We start from the raw sequence: 21,962 nt of genomic DNA on the forward strand, positions 1-21,962 counted from the left end.
ACGTCCCTTCTGTCTGTCTCTCTTGAGGGACAGATGCATTGATTTGCTCATTAAGGGGAAGAACCCGCCAGGATTTTTCTTCCCTTTTCTTTTCGTCATTGAGGGCCACTCAGTGGAGGGGTGTGGCTGGCCTCTCTCCCCCATTGCACATGTTGAAAAAAAAAAAAAAAAAAGAAGCCATGCAGGCGATTAGAAGACTCTTTGCATATTCAGTAGCGGATGAAAAATCAATGATTGCACAGCTCTGGAGGCCTCGTTGAGAAGTGTCTGGAAGGGGTTGACATTTGTCCCTTACAATGCGGGCCCTGATACGCTTAGGGTTACTACTGCAGAATCGCTAATAGAAATCATGCACAATGGCACCATTGAGGACATGAGGAAGTAGCTGATAAATATGCCGCAAATATGTGGCGTCGCATGCGACCGGCGGCGTTTTGCAATGCGGAGCACGGCCTCGTGAATACGCTTTCATGTAATGGTCTCATAAATGCCACTTGTCCATCAGCGGGCTCTGTGGCACCCCCGGCCAAGTGTCAATCAAACACAAGTGGCCAGCAGGATTGGCTGTTTGAATGATGTTGCTATGGTTTCCCTTTTGGAGGGGTCTCTTAGCGTGAATGTGACTGAATGCAGCCCCCTTTTCACCGCACTCCTTTAGTTAACTGTGTCGTTTGGGATGAAAGTGGGAATTCTGTTGGAGGAATCACATTAGCTAAAGTATGTGCATGATTACAACCAGGCAAGGTGCCATGAATTGATGGAAGCAGAACTGATTGGAAACAGATTGGAAACACTAGAATAGTAACAAATATATCGGATTTCCCAACGTCATGCCCAATAAGTTACCAGCTGGGTCATTCATTTAAACAAATAAACACTTGATAAAAAAAAAAAAAAAGACACCTTAAAAGTAATCTTGCAGTGTTTGGAGAAGGTGTTTTGTATGTGATTTAACATAACCATGTTGTATCTTCTGCTATTAAGTAAAAAAAAAAACAAGCAAACAAACAATTTATTTCCCCAAATAATACACATCCCTCCTAATTAGGCGCTACAACAACTAAATGCCTCCCTCAAGGAAAACTCCTCTTTCAAATATACAAAAATTGGCAAGAACTAATTATCTCAGTTCAGATGCCATCTTCCACATGTGGACATTACAGTTAACCCATTTGAACTGTATTGCGAAACAAAACAGCAGCACCTACAGAGTCACACATCAGTCTCTTGGAGTGTGGCCATGTTGTAAAGTTCCCGTGCAGTAGTTTAGAAGAACATATGCCATGAAGAGACAGCGTCTTCTTATATTTCTGCTCTACAACTTTGTGTGCGTCTATGTTTACAGTATGCTGCACTTAATGAAATTTTAGTTTGGTCCGGTCTGCATTGATTCTTGTCATTACTTTGCATTTTTCCATAAATGCGTCATTTATTTTAGTTTTTTTTTTTTGTAAATTCTATATTGTTTATCATTAATTCATGATTCAGTTTGTACAAATAACGCCTGGCAACAATTTGCAACAATGTATTTTTCTTCTATAGTTTTTTTTTTTTTTTTTTTTTTTTACAATCTACTGTGTGCTGTTAAAACACCTGAATTTTCCCTCAGGGGATCATAAAGGATTATCTTATGCACGGCAGTATCAGATACGGGTGGAGACACTAAATTGAAATTGGGCACTGAGACTTCAAGTATAAATCTTAAAAAGAACCAAAGAAGCGACAAGGTAAAAGAAAAAAAAAACAGGATTAAGTTTTGTGTATGCCATAATTCTCCCAATGTAAGGTAAATTCCCATCCCATCTTTAAATTTCCCCTGTGGAAATGTAGCCTGGGAGCGACGGGAAGCACATGCCAGGACAAAGCTAAACCTTTTAGAGTGACAAACTGGTGCTTGTGTGTTAGATTTCAAGCTGACAAAGTGTCCTATTATTTGCTTGAAACCCCTAAAGAAGCAACACACGGCGAGAGGAGCGTGAAGTCCATTTCCACAGCGAGCGACAAAATCAGCGCTAGAACGTCGACGCGGGCCCCGCGGACACGAACAACCCACAAAGTGGTTTTGAAAGGCGAGGGGCTGCAATCCCAGTCCGAGAAGAACACACAAACAATGTTGAGAGGAATTTCTGACCGCCATTCGATTGTGGTCTGAGGTCTTTGGGAGTGTTGTGGTTCATTTACAACGGCAGGCCAACTGTAAAAGGAGAAAGCTGTACAAGGGGAGGAAGTGGGGGTCCGCCAGTGGATGTTTGAAACGCATCGCAAGTCGTGGCATTTCAGAATACATTCAGAGCATGTGGGAAAACATTTACCCGGATTACATGTGATTAAAAGACGGAATGCAAACTTCAGGCGCAGAACAAATAGACAAAAAACAAAGCAACTGTCGTTTGGGATAACTGTTCAAACATAGTAAGGAACCAATGGCTTGTGAGATCATCTCAACCGGACCACAATGCAAAGCTAAACTCAAAAGTTTCAAACACTTCCTGTTAGGGCTGAACAATTTAGAAAAATAATTCAATTGCATTTTCCCCCCGACTGCCATTTAATATGGTGCCCTTACATTGTATGTTTTGTAACAAAAACAATAAACAAATTAATCTCTAGTATCAAAAAAAAAAATCTGATTTATTATAGATTATTGTGTTGGTCTTATAGGTTATGCTATCAATGAAATAAAGGCAAATACACATTTAACCTATAAGTTAATTTATCTACAGTACTTAAATTAGAGTTGTTACTTACTAAACATTTCGACTGCAGTCTTTTAAGCGTTCACTACAACAACGACGGGTGCGCGATCACAATTTTCTGGCCCTGACCTTTAAAAAGGCTGACCTGCCGTTCCTGATTTTATTCATACGCACTGAACTTATTTGGACATTATATAAATAAATAAATACTTAAAGCATACATAAAGCCTCCAACTGAAACAAAGTCGTTTTTCCCGACAAAATGCCACATTGCAATTTGAAAATTGCATTCTACTACACGGCGATGTCAATTTGAATTTGATGAATTGTTCAACCCAATTTTCTGTTATCATGAAATGAGAAGGCGAGGTGAAACGTTTCTGTAAAACACGGAACACACAAAAGTTCATAATAAAACATTTGTGCTACTGTTGCCTCATGTTTTCCCTTTTCAAATTTAGCATGACCCTCAGAAGACTTTGCTACCTTTCTACTACTTGACAAGCGGCGCAGATCAAAACATCGTAACGCCGTGGCTGATAGGACGCACTTAACCTATCTCCGTTCTCGCTTGCAGCTTTGAACTTGTAATCAGTGTGAGGTCTGCTGCGTGTCACACGCCATCCACGGCATTCACATTTATCTTCAATGATATGAGGAAAGCGAGCTGAACAACGCTAACTTGGCAAACCTTCACGGTGGTCCAGGGAGGAAAAAAAAGCAACAACTTTATAATGTATCTGCAATCTACTGTAACTCTTCCATGTATTTTCCTTTCATGCCTTGCAGAGTTCAAATGACTGTACATGCAAGAAAGATTTAAACGCTCGTACTCTGATGAGCTATATCGGACGGGCATCTTTGAGGAAGATTGCCGTTTTCCCCTCGTCGTTTGTTTTCTGTCCAGCTGTGTTGAAACTGGCCGCATGCGATGCTCGTCAGCAGCGGCGCAAACACGCAAAGTTTACATATGTAATCGGGTTGCGTGTAGAAATAACTTCAATTATTTTATTTTGCAAAAATACAATTGCTGATTTAAACTAAACTTTTTTTTGTTTCTAGAATATTATTCAGATTAAAGTTTGCGCTTGAAAAGAGGTCTGCGTTATTGTCTACTTACCTCTATGATATAAAGGACGATGTTTTTGTAGAAGCAGTACAGGATACATTTGGCTACACGGTTGTAGTTCCAAGCTCCGTGGACCAGCAGAAGATTCTTCAAGTATTTGAACTGAAAAAAAAAAAAAAAAAAGCAAGTATGTTTTTGTGTGTACAGTGTCAGATGGTTGCTGACATACGAGATGTCATAAAAGCCACACACGGAATATCTGGATGTAGGAAAGAAACGTCAGGAATTTGTCATGTCCTAAGCAGGGAGATGGAAGAATAATAGCAGTCAGAAAAAACAAACAAAACAAAAAAAAAAAATACCAAGTGGGTATTCAAAAGTTCAGTGTAGCCGTTACATGACTTTGGAATGATCCCGCTATAAGCACGCCTGTGGTGAGTGTAAAATTACAGTGTAATTTCTGGCTGATAAGTGTGATTACACTGGAACACGGCTCAGCGGCCAGCCTGAAACAAATTACAAGGTTTACATTGAGTCCTTCAGCTGTCCGAAAAAAAAAGCAGTGAAACGAAAGAAGAAGAATTAAAACATCATGTAATAGCTACAATGAAAAATGCTCAGATTCAAAATTAAGTATCGCTGGCATTGCCAAGGTGACATAGATCATCAATTTGGCGCGAATATCAAAACAAGTGAAGACAATGAAAGAAATGAGAATTAAGCAACATTATTTTTATAGCTATACTGTAAAATATTTTTTACACTACCCTTGCTTGTGAAATCAAGAAAGATGTGATGGCGACTCTACACTCACATCATTTTGCAGTCCAAAATATTCACGGAGTGGCTGTATATTATGCATTATCATTGGCATTTTCACTGCGTAAAAATACATACAAAATCATTTTACACTTCACAACTGTCGGAGGAGCCTGAGAGCAAAGGTCATCTTATTTTTTTTCTACACGTTTTTTTTCTATGAATTCAGCAAGATCATATTGAATCACACCTATGGACAACACAGAACCTTCAATTCACCAAAGAAGATTGTTTTTGTAATAATTTGTAATTGTGTCTAATCCGGGAAAGCCTGGGGAGAACATGCTGGAGCCCCTGAACCTCAAAATTGCGAGGCACACATGCTAACCAATCCCCAACATGTTCATATTTTTTTGTAAATAATAAAAGACAGTTGACTTTTGACTTCCATTGATTATAAAATGAAAATAATCATCTATGACAGTTTGACCAAAGCATTCTTTATTTAGATTTTGAACAGCTTCCCAGGTTGGATTTCACTTTTCCAGTCAGCCAATTATAGGTAACATACGGCAGTGCCAATATAGAGAAAACATCAGCGGAAAAAAAAAAGACTCTAGAAGTGTAATTTAATTTGCAATGTGGATTATAAGAGGCCACCTGTCTTTGACACACATAAACCTTGGACATGTAATGCGGACTGAAGTGGGGAACAAACTCAACCCTCTTGAATAGTAATTGCATACTCAAGGACAGAGCACGCACTGTGTTGTACGCAACTATTGCTTTCCCATGGCTCTCGGGCCCTGTGGCGGCAATAGAAAAATGTTGCATTGAATGGTGTTCTGTGTGTAAACACAGGAGTGTTTTTCTTGCTCTCGGGTATCGCATGTCGACTGACAAACTTACTTGGAAAGTACAGTACGTGTTTACATTGTGAAGTCTGTTTGTGATCTAGTTGTGCGGGGAGTTGGGTGACGTCGGGATGCTTGTTTTACAGGTGTTACCACTTCACTGTATAAGCTGATGCCCGAGCAGACAAGAGAGCTTTTGTTGATGAGCCAAACGTAACACTAACAACACACTTGACAGTTGCATTATCTAAAAAAAAAAAAAAAAAAAAAAGTTGACATGGTGATACTTAACATTCTTTTTAGGCTTTGTGAGGTTTAATTTATTTTAAGGTTAAGGTTTTGATTGAATGAAATTTCAAATTTCTGTTCTGTTACTAAAATGAAAAGAAACATATTTGAGTACAGTCAAGTTTGGAAAATCTGAACGAGATCCCCCCCCCTCCCAAAATGACCAACATCGTGAAATGGATTTACATAGAAACCTGGAATATGTCCCTCAGAAAATCTACCCAATTTATGGCACTACAATACTGTATATATGTAACAAAAGAGTTGTTCAATCAAACAGTAATGTTACAATAATAAAGCCAATGCAAATGAATGTTAACTCTCCAGCATTTTGAATGATACTGAATATTTGACAAAAGATGGAGAAAGTACCCAATTGATTTTGATGTGACGAGCTCACCTGAGCAATGGAGTAGTCTGAGGAGTTGGCGGCCTGCAAGCCCTCGTTGCCCGAAATTCCCACGCCGACGTGCGCCGTCTGAATCATCCCAACGTCGTTGGCGCCGTCGCCGATGGCCAGCGTGATCACCTTCACCTGCTTCTTCACCATCTCCACTACCTCTGACTTCTGCAGAGGAGACACTCTGAAAAGGGATGAGAATGCAATTTATTTTTGAATGATGGACTACTTAAAAACACAAAATCAGACACAATTTGACTCAGGTTTGATAAATCACATTGCATGTGGGAAAGTGATTTATTTGCATATACCCCACCCACGAGTCACAAAATTATATAATAATGGTTACGCTCTATTAGAAGATTAGAAAAAAAGTTACTGCCCATTTGGCAGAGAAGCCTGGTGCCAAATAAGTCATATTAGTAAACCTATCAGTCTAAACCAGGGTTCTGAAACCTGTGGCTTTTTAGTCCCTCTCCCTGTGGATCTTAAAAAAAAAAATAAATAAATTTTATAGAAAGTAGAAGTATACCTTTTTACACATTTTTAGATAAAACATTCTTTAAATAAATGAATGATTTAAAATAAAAAATAAAATGCCAGAGTCCAATTTGTAAGTTGTCAGAAAAAGAGACAAAAGGTAGATGAAAAAAAGAAAACTTAACATGTCCAAAAAATGACCATAAAATACCCAAAAAGTGGAAAAGCAAAAAATTACCATATAATGTACACAAAATTGCCCAATAAAGTCACAGAATAAGTTTTTCAAAAGGCAGAAAACAAAACATTGAAAAAGTAACTATAAATCATCCAAAAACAAAGAAGACATCCACAAAATTTGCATAAAATGTCCACAAAATTGCCAAAAATGTCAGAAAATTTATAGCAAAAAAAGGCATAAGGAAATCTCGAAAAATAGTCATCAAATGCCCAAAAAAGGAAAAAGAGGTAGAAAATGACCACAATATGTCCATAAAATTGACAGTAATCAATAATAATGTTATTTATTTGGCCTAAAATGGCTCTTTTGACAGTAAAGGTTGCTGACCCCTGGTCCATACTGTATAACGTCATCTAAAGTACATCTCTAACGGTTCAAATTTGTTGGCAATGTCAATCATATGCTAACCGGGACGGTTACTGATTTGGAGCGATACAAGAATGATTGATTTCATGTCTGTAATACAATGAGATCAAAAGTCAGCTATTTTCACCAAATGGACTGTAAGATGCCAAACCAACAACACGATGATGTTCTCCAGTTGTTTCTCCTTGGATGACTTTCACAGACTGATCAATAAATCTGTTATTGTTTTTCTGCACTTGGCATTAAACTAAAGCAATGTTCTTGAAAGATTGCTTGTTTACCTCAGGTTTTATTGTCCTGAGAGAATATTTACATCTTATTGGAGCAAGTATGTTGTCGTACAATTGCAGGATTCTCCCATGAGTGAAAGGCCTTCAAGATTTTCCGCCAAAAGTCTCAATTAGTCCCCACGTGCTTATAAATATGATGTGGCCCTTAAGAAGTTTTTAGGTTTCATATTTCAGCATGCCGTCTAAAACTGTGGTGGGCTCGTAACAGTGCCGGGTTGACCTCCTCTGTTGCTCTCCCCGAGACTGATTGTTAAACATACAGCTGTACAACCTCCATTCATTTCCTCGTGGATGTTTTTTTACTGTGCTCCGAGGAGCTTTTAACACCGTACATGTTTTTAAGCATTCATCTCCTCTCCAAGTATTTTTTTTTCTGTGTCCATGTTCGTGTCACTTTTTGTGTTCTTTTGAATAACAGCGCCAAAATGTCGGAACTTGGAGATACAGATGTTTATATTTATGTAGCACTCACTTTCCAAAGAGTTTTCCGACCATCAATATCAAATAGTCCGTATTAAATGTAGTTTCTGGGGTGTTGTTTTAAAGTGTGGAATGGACTTGAGGTTGAAAAATATGTTCAATCTGTCGTTCAGCAAATTCAAAGATTAGCTCTTGGTGTGTGTTCGGGCTTTTTCCTATGTTTTTTTCTAACTTATTTCACAACAAGGAGCAGCCTTAACACGGACTGTTAGAAGAAGAAGTGACTGATGTTTGGGGATGTCTGCTGCATGCACCAAATGAATGGATCAGCACAAATGTGAAGTGTAATTTGGCAGCTTGAAATGAAATAAAAACACATGCCAGTGTGATGTCATCTATCCTCTTGATAAAATGTGACATGCGTCGGTCAAACTACACGAAGACAGCTGCGTGTGATGTCCACATTTGGATCTGGAACAGATTATTTCAATTGATTATTTCCCATGGGAGGAATAGTTTCTATATGTGAAAAAAAAAATGGAGGTCAACAAGCCTTGCGGAACGGTTCAACTGGACCGGACAGTGAGACTATCATTGTAAGCCGCTCAATTAGGTACAACCCAATATTAGCCAGTGTGACGCAATACATGTGTTTTTATGACCTCACTGCATATTACTAAAGTTTTTGTATATGACACTATAAATAAAATGTATGTACAGTGTTGTGAAATCCAAGATACGCGCGCTAAAGCGGCCTCGTTAAAGCGAAGAGGTGAAGAAAACCATAAACATTACATGCAAAGTTCAATTAAAGGTTTGATGGAGCGCTGAAAACATGGTTCCGACTACAGGCCATAGACCATATAGGTACGTGCTGCTTGACAGCTAAAGTACTTCCTGTTATTTATGTGACTTGGCTAGGTCAATAGTGCACCTCCATAATGTTACAAGTTGACATTCTATATTTACCTGTGACTGTATAAACCCCTTTAAGCTTGTGCTGTAAAATCAGGTGAAAACATTTATGGCAAACTGTAAAAGCAGCTCCAACGAAGGAAACGTGTGCAATCATTCAAATTAAGTTTTTAGAACATTCAATAAGAATTTGTGTTGTATCTTGATTTTTCACCCACAGTACGATACGTGATTTAGTTTTGAAGCAACTGTGGCTAATAGTTTGGGTCTTGTCGATTATGCGACTTCTACCGCAGATATCAAGCAGGAAGCCTAAATGCTCCGATACTCCGATATTGGTGACTTAAATGAGCGGAGACTGGAGGGTCCACAAGTGCAATGTGCTTTTCTCTGCTTTATTCTCTTCATGTAGTTGAAACAGCTTTAGCATTAGCAGGAGTCATAGTTTTGCTCATTCTGGTCAGAAGATTGTCAGGTTTAGAGGGGTTATGGCCAAATATTCTTGCACAGTATGAGTATGCATACATTAATCAATGTCGTTGGTCAACTTAATTTATTTTTCTGTGATTTTTTTTTACACATGGAAATCCAGTGGAATCTCTGTTCTTCCAAGGTGTTGTAATTCCCAAACAACTTATCCCATAGGAAATGACGCAAATCAAGAAATTTTAAAAAATATTTTGGTATATTTAATCAATTTCACTGCTCATATTGTTCTTTTTCTGAAGTCGCAATAAGAACTGGTTGGTAGCCCGGTGGGTGGTGGATGGTGTCTGGTCGGTGCTGGATTTCACTTTCCTTTCTTTGGTCCTTCCTCGGGTCTCCTGACGGCCTCACGACTCTGGCTGGTAGTGTTCGGTTTTGGTGAACGGTATGGGATTTTTTTAATAGGTTTTAGGTGAACTAATGAATACACACTCACATTCTCACCCACATACAAATATAAAAAAATAAAAAAGAGAGAGAGCAATGATGATAACATGTCAAATCGGTAAAATTACCGAATGAACAATACTGAGCTCTCCAGGAAAAAAATAAATAAAATAAAAATAAATAAATAAATAAAAAAGAACCATTTGTGATCTACTCATCACCTAGTAGTCGTCTGTGGTGGCATCATATATATATATATATATATATATATATATTTTTTTTAATGCATACTGCAGGAGGACCCCCAAATCCAATGAATTCTACCTGCAGCAGATGACGGCCTTGCAGGACAGGGCGAGGTCCAGGAAGTACTGTCGCACTCCGAAGGTGAGCGCATATTTGAGCGTCTTGCCATCAATGATGAGAGCAAAGTCATTTTCCTTGTAGAGGGCATCTCCCAGCATTCCGCAGTGGTGGCTGAGGGTCTCCCTTGTTCTCTGCCAGAGAGGAAAACATTGGAAGGCCTTCATGATTGCAACAGTGAAATGTCCACAATCGGTATTATTTCTAGCTTGACGGAGTCTCAATCACCCTCTGTTAATTGTTTGTTTAATGTGTTTCACCCAGTAAATCACGTTGGTATGAAATGTGTCCATCTCATTTGCAGATCGATGTTAATGACAGCACAAGCCAGTAACAGCAATAGCTAACAGATGCCAAAGTACTGTAATATTATTATAAGCGTGTCATTCCTAATCCTGGCTACATCCAGATAAAAGGGTTTTCAAGTTTATCTTGCAAATTGCCTCATGTAGTTGGAAAAAAGAAACACATGTACAAATACAATGTTGAATATTATGTGATTAATAAAATGCAAAGATCAAACGGAGGAATTTGAATGATTATAATCTTTTTTTTTAGTCTTAGCCACATTTCTAAATTTATCCAAAGACACAATTTGAGGGGGAAGAAGGTAAAATATTGTTTCTGCTCATTCTAATGTTTTCTTTGACTTGAAATCCAAATGGATGAAAAGCAGAGAAAATTAGATGATGGATGAGTGAACACGGTGGGACTCCAACTGTGCTAACCTTCACTGTAATTTACAATACCACAAATATTTAGTGAAACAACACAAAAGACCTCCACTATAGTTTTTTTTTCTTTTTAAATTGAAGTATAATACTTCACAATACCACCAGGAGACGCTTGAAGACTTGTTAATTAACGAGCGATGCCTTTTTTTAAAGGCATAATTCATTGCCACACTAACTGCATGCACCGTATAAAGAGTGATGATAATGAGCGATGGTGAACGTGGGACTAACTAAAGGATTTACTGTCCCGAGTGGAAGCATATGGAGTGGAGAGCAGGGGCTCGTGAAATCATCTCTGTCTTCCGCCATCTTCCTCACAGATGGTGAAGCACTTAGGAAATTTCGCCGAAGAGTTGATCCTCTAAGGTCGAACACGACCCGTTCAGGATTTTGAAGTGACTTTTCCCAGAGGAAATAATGGAAATAGAAACAATCCATTCCAGGGTGTCACCATCTTTAAACCATTATTAACTGTAAAAGGGAATGCTTTAAGTAATGTAAACGTTCTTAAGTGTTATACAAGTGTTAAATGATGTCGATATGAAGTGATAAAACTATGGAAGGGTATTCGACATGTTCTCCAAATCTATAGAATGAACTTTTATTCAAGTTATTATTTTGTGTCATGGCCAACTTTAAACCATTAATTGACCTAATTTCAACCAAAAACATTTGTTTGAGATTTTCAAATGAACTTCTTATTTATTGTATTAAGTAGATGTTATACTGTTAGAAATGCACATTGGTCAAGCTCCTCGCACTTTGAGTTAGGGATGCTCGATTATGGAAAATATAATAATCACGATTATTTTGGCAATAATCTAAATCACAATTATTCAAACGATTTTTTTTCCCGTGCAAAACAAGAAAATGTTTAAGCATTTAAAAATATTAAGACCAATTAAAAAAATAGAAATACTATAATTATGTAAGTTCCTTTTGGACCAAACAGAATTTATGATAATATATATTGATAATAATATATATTATTTATCTATTTATGTTGGCAAAAACTTGAAGTTGGAGTGCATCATGTGTACTGTGCAGAAGGGCAATTTTTTTGGTACAAAACAAGAAAATGTTGAAACCTTAAAAAAACAATAAAAAATATTATGACAAATAAAATTATTTGAAACACTATAATTCTGCAAGTTCCTTTTAGATTATTATTATTTTTTAAATTAAATTAGTTATTTTAAAATTAAAAAAAGGCAAAAAATGTATGAATTTAAACAACTCAAAAATTTGTATTAATAATCTTTTTTTTTACAATTATATGCTGATTTTGTAATTGTGAAGTGTAATAATTGAAATTGTGATTGAATTTCGATTACAGTAATTTCTGGACTACAAGGCGCTACACACTATAAATTGCGCTAGCTAAATTTGGGGAATACTCAAGTTTGTAACACATATAAGCCGCAGGTGTTTTAATGTTACCGCACCGGGTTCGAGCGCCCCATTGTGATCTGATGGATAAGCCGCACCTTTGTATTAGCCACAGGGTTAAATGCAAGTGAAAAAAAGTAGCGGCTTGTAGTCCAGAAATTACTGTAACTGCACAGCCCAACTTTGAGTGTTTGTATTGAGGACCCAATAGGCACTTTAGTGATACTGCGCAATAAATTATTTTTTGTTCACTGGCAATTGTGTTTATATTTGACTGTACTCCCAGGCTCTCCTTTCCTATCTGAGAGGACATTAAAATATAAGTACAGCATTACCTTGACTTACAAATTTACAATCAACCGTAATACTCGGGGGGGGGGGGGGGGGCACGATACTGTATGTCCTCATGCAAAGATGACGGACATTAACAAGAAACCGGTGGGTTGGTGCGAGTGGTCCGGCCCGTGACAAGGTCCCATATGTCAAAGCGTCCATGCAGGACCAAAGGGAGAGCATAGCAATGGCTTGGCATAACAAAACTCTGAAACCTCAGCTTAAAGGAAATATTTGGACAACATGGCTTTGCGTTTGAGCAGATACACAGCGAGAGAGAGCGAGATGATGGATGAACATAGGCGAAAAGAGCCAAAGAGGACACAAACAGAGAGCAGCTGCGCACATGTGAACCTTGTGTGTAAAACAGCCCAAAATCAGACATGTCATTTGTTACTGTATCTGCAAGGGGGAACACAACTTTGCCTACATTGTTATTCCACTAACGTTCTACCTCCATTTTGGGTAGAATCCAGTCATCACACACAGTGATGGAGCAGCCATTTCCACCCCCATTAAATTACGCTGTGGAGGTCCAACGCTAATTCTACATGTCTCCTTCTAAAGACCTTTTGTTATGGCTATAATGAAGCATTTAGCCCATGTGAATCGCTAGTGTTTGGTTTTGGGAACGGCCATTCAGAGCCTCCCGTAAAAGACTGAGCTCCATTGTTGATACAAGACACTCATGATGTGGAATCTGGATGTTTGCAGAGATGTAAAGTCATCAACTGCCTAAGACGGGGGAGCCACTCCACAATGGGGTTAATCCTGTTAAAATAGACATGTAGTCACTCAGCTACAGTGAATGTTGATTTTCAACATTGCAGCAGCGTCATTTCTCCAAAGAGGACATTTTGTAGGATGTTTTGCCAAAATTGGTAATGAGTGAATGACCATTAACTGTTTGTTTTTTTTATTTTATTTATAGCTTCATTTTAAGTAAGTATGTATTGCATTATCTGAGTCTAAGTAAAACTAAATAAATAAAATAGAGTAAAAAAAAAAAAAATGTGGACATATTTGACAAGGACACTTACTTTTTCATGATAATTGTGTTGGGTTTTGTCAGAAAATACTGTAGCTCATAACACATCTATATGTCATCTCAATAGCTTGGGAGCATTTCATTTTTTGGGCGCCAAATTTTCAGTAAAGTACATTATGTCGACCATTTTTGTGCTATGTTGAGTTTTTTTTTTTGAAGATGTTAACTTTCTCATTGGTGACAAGCTATACACAGACAAATATTTCTAATCTCAATAAGAGCTGCAAAGGTTTTCATAAGAATTTCACAGACCTGGAAACGTTATTTGTAATTTTATAAAAACAATTCTGTGTAAATCTAAAAGCTAGGAAATATTGCAAATTAGAATCTTTCTTAGTACTTTACATTAATGGCTGTAAAATAATACCCTTTAAATATAAGTGCTGTGAAATTACAAAATAAAACTTTGAATCAGCATGCTGGATATGTTGCAGCAGTTTTATAATGAATATTTCTATTATAGTGAGAGATAAGTATGGGTGAAGGATTCCATTCACATGCAAAACAATGATAATTTGCAATTACTGGCAAACTGACTTACATGGATGGGAAATTTGTAACTTTTTATCCAATTTCGTACTGTACTCTTGTGGGAACAAGCCACTTCAAATGATTGAGCATCTGCATTGAAAGTGACCTAATCCTACATTGGAGACCAGGTTTCACTTGAGGAATTTCTGACCATGTGATCTGATGCAGCACAGGGGATGACTAAAATGTTGACAAGCATGTGTAAACCAGTGAGGAGGGAAGACATGCTCCAATTACTCTCTTGTGCAGCACATGGCCGCCGTGAATGAGCAGCCCGTCCCCCGTCTGGCCCATGTGTGCGGCGCGGTGCGGACGCTTTCCGCCTTTTTTGCGTTGTTAACAAAGTGCCTTATGTAAGCATCTGCTCAACCACAACAGAATGGGAGTTGACATTTCAAAGCGCCGAACCGCGCGCTTTATGAATCCACGACCCCAATTTTTTTTTTTACTTCAACTCAATTTATCACGCTTAACGAATGGCTGACAGGATGAAGGCGGTCTGTCATCACCCCTCAACACCCGTCCGCCTTCCTTTACACCCCTCTCCTTGCTACCCCCCCAAAAAAACTGAACCAAGATACGTTTAATCTCCGTCTGTGGCCCTTTTCCAGTGCGTAGATTTGCGCTGTGCTGCCTCACAAATGACAGACAAGGCTCTCCTGCCAGGGGTTAACAGACTTCTCTGCGGGGTACCTTACACACGTTAGAAAGAGATTTAGAATGTGTGCCTGCCGTCGACGGGATGGTGTGCTCCCTGTGGGCACATTCTCAAACCTTGAGCCTTTATTTTTAAACAGCGCAATTGGCGAAGACAGCGGACTGTACAGCAACAAAGGAGTTACTGTATTTATTGCTAACTCATTAAACGTACTCTAAGGCAGTGTTGCGCAATATTTATTGTGCCAAGACGCATTTTGTAAACGTGAAAAGATCTCACCCCAAAAAAAAAATCCTATAAAAAAAGTGGTATGAAATCATGATGATCTTGTATCAATTTACTTTGAAATCTTTCTGTTGTATGGTTTCAAACTCATTTACTTAAGTTGGATAGATTCCCGAGAGCACACTTGACGATCTCTCACAGCACACTAGTTGGGTTGGAAATCACTGCTCTAATGTACGGAACTGTTTAATTGTCAGTTTTTTTGAAAATGTTCACTTTCTGCTGTGACAAAAAAAACAATATACTAATATAAAACGTCAATATCGTTGCTGTTGGTTGAATACTGTCTAATCACCCACATGTACTGCCAACTTCACATATGTTGTCTCTTACAGAAAAACAAACCCACAAAGGTGACTGAAATCACTTAAAAGCGACAAAAGTAATAATGAATGAAAATGTACCTAAAGAAACTGAGGTGCCTTCTTTCACAGGATATTCAACTGGATTTAGATCAGGGCTCATCAGAATAATCCAATGTTTTGTCCTTAGCAATTCTTGGGTCTTTTAAGATGTGTGTTTTAGTTCTTTTATCTTGTTGGATGATACGCATGCTTCATTTTTGTGTCTGTAAAAATGCGTGTGAGGCTTCTCATTAAGTTCCAGTTTAGTCACTCACATATGTCCAAAAGACATTCTCTCACAGGCTTTGTGGCTTGTCTATATGCATTTCAAGCTCACATTATTATGGATCAAAAGGTTGGATGTTTGCTTTGTCAGTTACATTGTTCATTCTTGTCCTTATGAGGGTAGAAAAATAGCAGTACTTACATCAAGTGTGTCCTCGTTTATCACCAGCATGCCCATGTTCTTAGTCAGTAGTTTGCAGGAATGTCCTATGTAAGAAAAACAACGGAAAATGTTTTCACACGTCATAAAAGAAAAGTGTTGTGCATTAAAAAAAAAAATAGTTCTTGTCATAGCTACAGCCATTTAAACTCAAAATATCAAATTTAATTAATTTGCCACAAAAAAAAAAAAAGCATAAAATGTGACAACAGATCAAATAGCACACTCGCAAAATGCAACTTGACCACATTTTTAAGGACACCAGTTCAAATGTAGCCATTCGGAGTCGGGGACATGACTAATGAGTTTGCTTTACAAGGGCTTGCCAGCTTCCTGTTTCAATAGGGACTCACAACTCGGGGTTACTTAACATGACTCTCTAGGGAGAACTCCAAGCTGCTAGCTGGGACAGACACTCGGGGTCACCAGTCAGGTGGGAGAATGAATGGTTGGAGGCAAACAGAATTCTTCAGTGTAACACTGGGGCTGCTCAAAAAGCAGCAATCTAGCATAACGGACTTCGAGGAAATGCGGTCCAGTCAAGGAAAATGTCTTCCAGTTCAAGTCGGTAACATCAAAATGTATAAACTGTAAGATGCATTTTAATTTTGTCAAAAACATTTGGTCGTCACCAACTAAAAAAAGTAACACCTCGAAGGCAATTATCCCGCTTCAACAAAATGATGAAGAGAGAAAATTGTAGAAAAAATGCTTTTGTCCAATTTGGGATATTCATGGGCTTTGAGAGTTTGCGTCTATCTGGAAACAAATTCCCAGTTTTTAAAGAGGGGTTACCACAAAGCCTTCATTTTTGCATGTGTGTGGGTGGTATTTTCACTGAGTGAACCCGGTATAAGGTTATGCATAAAAAAACGCTGTGTGAGGATTTAAGAAGGTTTCTCCTCAAATCCACACACCAGACTGATTGTTTTTGTAAGTGCAAGACGGGCAAATGTTCAAAATTTGGAAAGCGTGTGGCAAATGTCTCCTCCATCTCAACTTCTGTTCTCTCTCTCCCTCTCGTTTGTCCAATGCTTCCGATGAACGTGTTTACTTTCAGCTGATTTGACAGCGGCCGAACGGAGAATGTCGCATTCCTTGGCCTGTCATCTTCTCAGGCGGAACTAAACAGCGCTCCCGCGGGACTCGAGGAATGTGCAATAACGACATGTCGTGTGACGGCCGCCTCCGCTGTTGCAACAATTAGGGCTTCGCGTTTGACCTGCAGGCTATGAACTGAAGGGCGTTAGAATGGTTAGATCAATACGCAGATTTCGATAGATCTGTTGTTCAAGTCGTGAATGATGAGCCTAAAAAGCATGTCCTGGCTCCTGCTAATGTATATTGTTGAGCTAACGCAATGTCTTGCAATAAAAGGATCATGGATTTCACAATTTGGTAGCAAGCAGCAGAGGACCAATTAGTTTGCTGCGGCCTAAATGGGATGAAGTGAAAACTGAATCAAACAAGAAAAGAAGTAAAGTTTAGTGAAATAAAATTAGATTATCCTTTTTTTCTGAGATGTGTAGCTTAAGGGGAAAAATAATTTTAAAATGTTTGTTTTTCTCAAGAGAAATGAATCAATTTAGTTATACATTAAACTGCAGAAAATCTGAATTTGTTATCATTTTAGCTGCATATTTCCAATACTTGAAAAAGGCCTGCTAATTACAAGACATGGGCACGGAAAGTGAATGGAGTGATGTTCCCAATACTGGATAAATTAGCTTGTCAATATGTATATGCAACTTGCACATCAACTGCCTTAAGCATGTTTTGCATGTTGCATCAGTTGACTGTGATTAGTAGTCTATTTTGTACAGCTGCCTTGTTCATTTGAATAGGATGAAGTTTAGCTCTGAGCCTCGATCTCCGTTGTGCTTTTTGTTTTACAGTAATCCCTCACTATTCATGAGGGTCTTGAATAGCAGATTAATCAGAGAATTAAGAAGATGAATCAAACTATTTGTAACATTTTTTACATTATCGCTGTCTACAGTCGACTGAAACTGTCGCGCTCGCAATGAGAACATCACAGCTCACTTGTTTTTGGGGTTTGGTCATGTGACGTTAGCAAGGCAAATCTGAGGACACATAGACGCCAAAATGGCCGTCCCATGAGATGGATGAAATCAGGTGGCTTAATCGGTTTAATTTTTATTCCACCAATGCAATATAGCGGCACGGTGGCTGACTGGTTAGCACGTCCGCCTCCCAGTGCAGAGGACGTGAGATCGAGTCCGGGCTTCGGCCTTCCTGGGTGGAGTTTGCATGTTCTCCCCGTGCCTCCGGGTACTCCGGTTTCCTCCCACATTCCAAAGACATGCATGGCAGGTTAATTGAACACTCCAAATTGTCCATAGGTGTGATTGTGAGTATGGTTGTTCGTCTCTGTGTGCCCTGCGATTGGCTGGCAACCAGTTCAGGGTGTACCCCGCCTACTGCCCGAAGCCAGCTGGGATAGGCTCCAGCGACCCCCGCGACCCTTGTGAGGAAAAGCGGTTAAGAAAATGGATGGATGGATGCAATATAGACTAGTGGGGATTATAGATTATTGCAAAGATGCACAGTCGCACATGGAGCAGCACTTGTAGAAAAGTAAATACAAAAAATTAGATTTAAAAATTAGATTTAAAAATGTTAATGATTTTCCCCCCCCCCTGCGTCCTGGCTCTGACCTGTCCAGAGCGTGACGCACTTTGGCCCAACAGCGGCGCAAAGCGCGCTGGGCAGCATATCCCAGAGCAAACAACACCGCCAGCCAGCCACTCTGCTGTCAGAGTAACTATCGCACATCCAACTCTAACGGTGCCAAATGAACGACACCCGCTAATAATGGCGGTTTTTACAAGTTCTGGTTTGACACAAGTCAGATCAAACTGACCTGCCGTATTTTTTTGCCGTTAAGTTGAGTCAACACAGCTGGCTTCTGGTTGATTTATGGTTCGCGGTGCCAAGACTGGCATCTGGGTGGTTCTCTCCGCCTCAAAAAAAAAAAAAATAAAAAAATGAAGCGAAAGTCACTCGTGTGCTATGAACTCAAGTACGAGAGATCCTTTTTCAGTTTGGAAAAATTGTAAAATTAAAGTCAATATTGAGAGGGGATTTACAGTGCAACTCCAGTCTAAAAAGGCCGACCTGTAATAGTGAGTGGGTCTAGTGATCATGTGCTCACATCTGGGTACGGAGGGCACAAAGGGCTGATTGAGAGGGGCCACAGTGGTAGGTAGACTCTAAGCGGACAACAGATATCGATTTTCCTGCCATCTTTTTTCACGTGTCGGCTGCCACATTAAAAAAAAAAAAACTTGCAGCGTAGCATGAGGAGCAGGAGTGCAATACTAAATGTTCTGCAAGAGTCACTCATTTGCACTTCTGATGCATTCTGTGAGGCCAGAGCGCCCAGAGGGGAAGCAGACATGTACAAAGTGCCCGCTTGTGTACATATGCATGTTATTTACATCATGTCAGTGAGTGGGGCTCATACATCATCTTGTGTTCTGTAACAGATGCTCGTTCTAGATGCACGCAACAGAGAATGTGCCTTGTAGTTTCGTCCACCGACCGGAGAACCTCAAAGAGTATAACGTAAACGTATCAGGTTTAACATCTGTGTGGTAATGTAGGCAAGCCTACAAGATTCAAGTCTTTACGTGGCTGCAATGCAAATGACTTTCAGGTCACTACTCCCATTTATGTGGGCCAAGCTAGGCAGGTACTTACCAATGCGATTCCATGCATTTCACTATTTAACATTTATTTAAAAATGATGAAATGTCCATGTATGAACAATAGCGTCTTTCAGCGGAGATATCGATAGTTACTGTTCTTTTTGTGCTGATGGGAAACTAGAGGGATCGTTTGAGGCAGGGTGGCTCTTTCAGACGGATGCCAACTATTTGAGGAAATACGGTAAATAAAACAGAATAAATTTCATCACAACTAAGCTTTCTGCTGAAGAAGGTCTTGTTTAAAAAAAAAAAAAAAAAAAAAAGAAGAAGATCCCAAGCGACGAATTTTTATCTTTAAGTGGATAGCCAATTGAAATTGTATAACTCTCCAAATGGTCTTCACAGCCTCCTTACCAATGTTGATGGCCGTTTCCTGTTTATCTCCCGTCAGGATCCAGATCTTGATGTCAGCCTTCATCAGTGTTTCTATGGTCTCGGGCACCTTATCCTGCAGCTTGTCCTCGATGGCGGTGGCTCCCAACAACTGCAAGTTCTACCACAGACAAACGGCAAAGTTAATGTAAGAGTCAGGAAGTAAGCGTCTGCAGACGTGAAGAAGGCATGTAAGAATTAGTGGTGTTTTTGTCGTAATATTTGCAAGAAAAAGTTGTAGCATTTTTAGAGAAAAATGACAATTGTAATTTTGCCACAAATTGTATTATTACAGGGACATTTTTAATTGATTAAATAAAAATCTAACAAACGAGTAATATTTTGCAGGAAAAAATAGTTTACAAGAGTTTAAATATTAAAAAAAAAAAGTCAATTTTGAGAAAAGTTTTTGGGTCCAATCAAAAGCGTCAGAATTTCAGAAAATAATTTATCATTTGTATATTAGGAAGCAGTTTGCTCACTAATGTAAATGTATTATATCAATAATATTTGAATAAAAATACAACTTTCAGACAAAAGTTGAATTTTTTAGTCATGTTTTTAATGACAAAAATTCCCAATATGACAAGAAACAAAAATATTTTACCTGAATAAATGAACACTTTTATTGACATTTCTGTCAACCAATCAACAGACAGCAGCTTGTACCTTACATCAAATAACTTTAGGTACAATGCCATTGCAGCTGCTCACGTTTATCAGCCAGAACAGACAGAGCAGATTTGAGGGTTTTGGTGCCAGCTCAGTGTGTGTCTACATGTGCATGACGTTGACACACACAAAAAAACAAGAAAAAAATAACAAAAACAGGTTCTTGAAAAACTCGACAAGACCAGGAGGGACACTCTTGAGAATGAGAGGAACAAGACTAGATCTGATAAGTACTTGCAGTGGCTTTGGGCTCTTATGTTTCACTGATGTTAGATGGATTCTTTGAGAGTTCCGGGAGAAAAAAAAAAAGACATCACTTGGATCAGGATTACAGCCCCCCAGCCAGGGTGGTACTACAAAAGCCAGCTCGTCAGCAGGGCCAAATGCTGCTCATGTGCAGCTATAAAACATGTGAGGGATGAATTTGTTTATCAGTGTAAGCCAATGTGGAGAGGCTATATAACGTAGTAGACACAATAGCAGTTTTATGAGATTTAACCGAAGAGCCTTTATGAAAGAGTCTGCCTTTACAAAGGTAAAACTGAGTTGTATCTTTAATACAGCGTTCTTCATTGGGTAGTGAAGTCATATTTACCTTATTGTAAAATAAGCTTAGTTTGTATTATTCTAAGGTCTCAGATCTCAAATTTGAGTTTAGCTTATTTAGAAGTAACATAAGGCATCTTTCCTGAAGTTGTCTTATGAATTCAGTAGTAAGTTCATAACTATGACTTAAAGGTTGATATGCCAGCAAACAGTGTTTGATTGTGACTCCACTGCGCCCCCATGTGGCTTCTATATGACATTTTATACCATAACCCAAAGAGTAATCTCCATAAACCCTTTGACTTGTCCATTTTTAAGCAGTGCACATTAAATTTTCCCTGTTGGAAAATGTCCCTGTTTATTTCATGATAGATTGGTCCCATTTGCATGTGTGTGCATGTGTGTGTGTGCGTGTGGGTGTAGTGGTAAAAAGTGCCAAGTGGGTGATTAACGACTGCGGCCTGCCATGTTTGACTGGCGCTTCCTACTGGACCCACCTCTTACAGCCAATTACTTGCTTCTGATCTAACACAAACATACACTTGGAATTTGCTCCGTTATCCATGGTTGATTACATTGGCCAGCCTAGTCAAGTCTTTTACAGTTTAGTTGAGTCTGGTGTGGAAACGGAGAGCTTTATGGCCTTAGCAGATCATATTTCTTGATTTGTCTTAAATAAAAAAACATTTTATCCACTTATTTTTTTTCTCCCTTGTAGGTCTTCTTTATTTCTCCTGAACCAAAAATTAAAATGTCCTTTAAGTCCAAACATGTATGTAAACATTGTGATGATAATATTGCTAAATACAGCAACTAAATGTGCAATTTGGTAACTCTGATTGATTTTGTAAACTAGGGCT

General features: G+C 38.7%; 1 protein-coding gene across 4 annotated transcripts in view; it reads right to left on the reverse strand.

Moving 5' to 3' along the window:
• Positions 1-21,962, reverse strand: part of atp8a1 (ATPase phospholipid transporting 8A1) — a 93,630-nt gene that overhangs the window by 24,420 nt on the left and 47,248 nt on the right. For all 4 annotated transcript variants that reach the window (XR_013295482.1, XM_077577319.1, XM_077577320.1 and 1 more), the window contains 5 exons: positions 19,867-20,005; positions 15,764-15,828; positions 9,976-10,148; positions 6,067-6,250; positions 3,817-3,927 (listed from right to left, as the gene is read on the reverse strand). Coding sequence is in view for 3 of the 4 variants with exons in the window: in XM_077577319.1 (XP_077433445.1) it covers positions 3,817-3,927; positions 6,067-6,250; positions 9,976-10,148; positions 15,764-15,828; positions 19,867-20,005 (672 nt within the window). In the remaining variant the exon portion in view is untranslated. The remainder of the gene's footprint in view (positions 1-3,816; positions 3,928-6,066; positions 6,251-9,975; positions 10,149-15,763; positions 15,829-19,866; positions 20,006-21,962) is intronic.

Source organism: Vanacampus margaritifer, chromosome 10 (genome assembly GCF_051991255.1).
Source record: "Vanacampus margaritifer isolate UIUO_Vmar chromosome 10, RoL_Vmar_1.0, whole genome shotgun sequence".
Lineage (NCBI taxonomy): Eukaryota > Metazoa > Chordata > Actinopteri > Syngnathiformes > Syngnathidae > Vanacampus > Vanacampus margaritifer.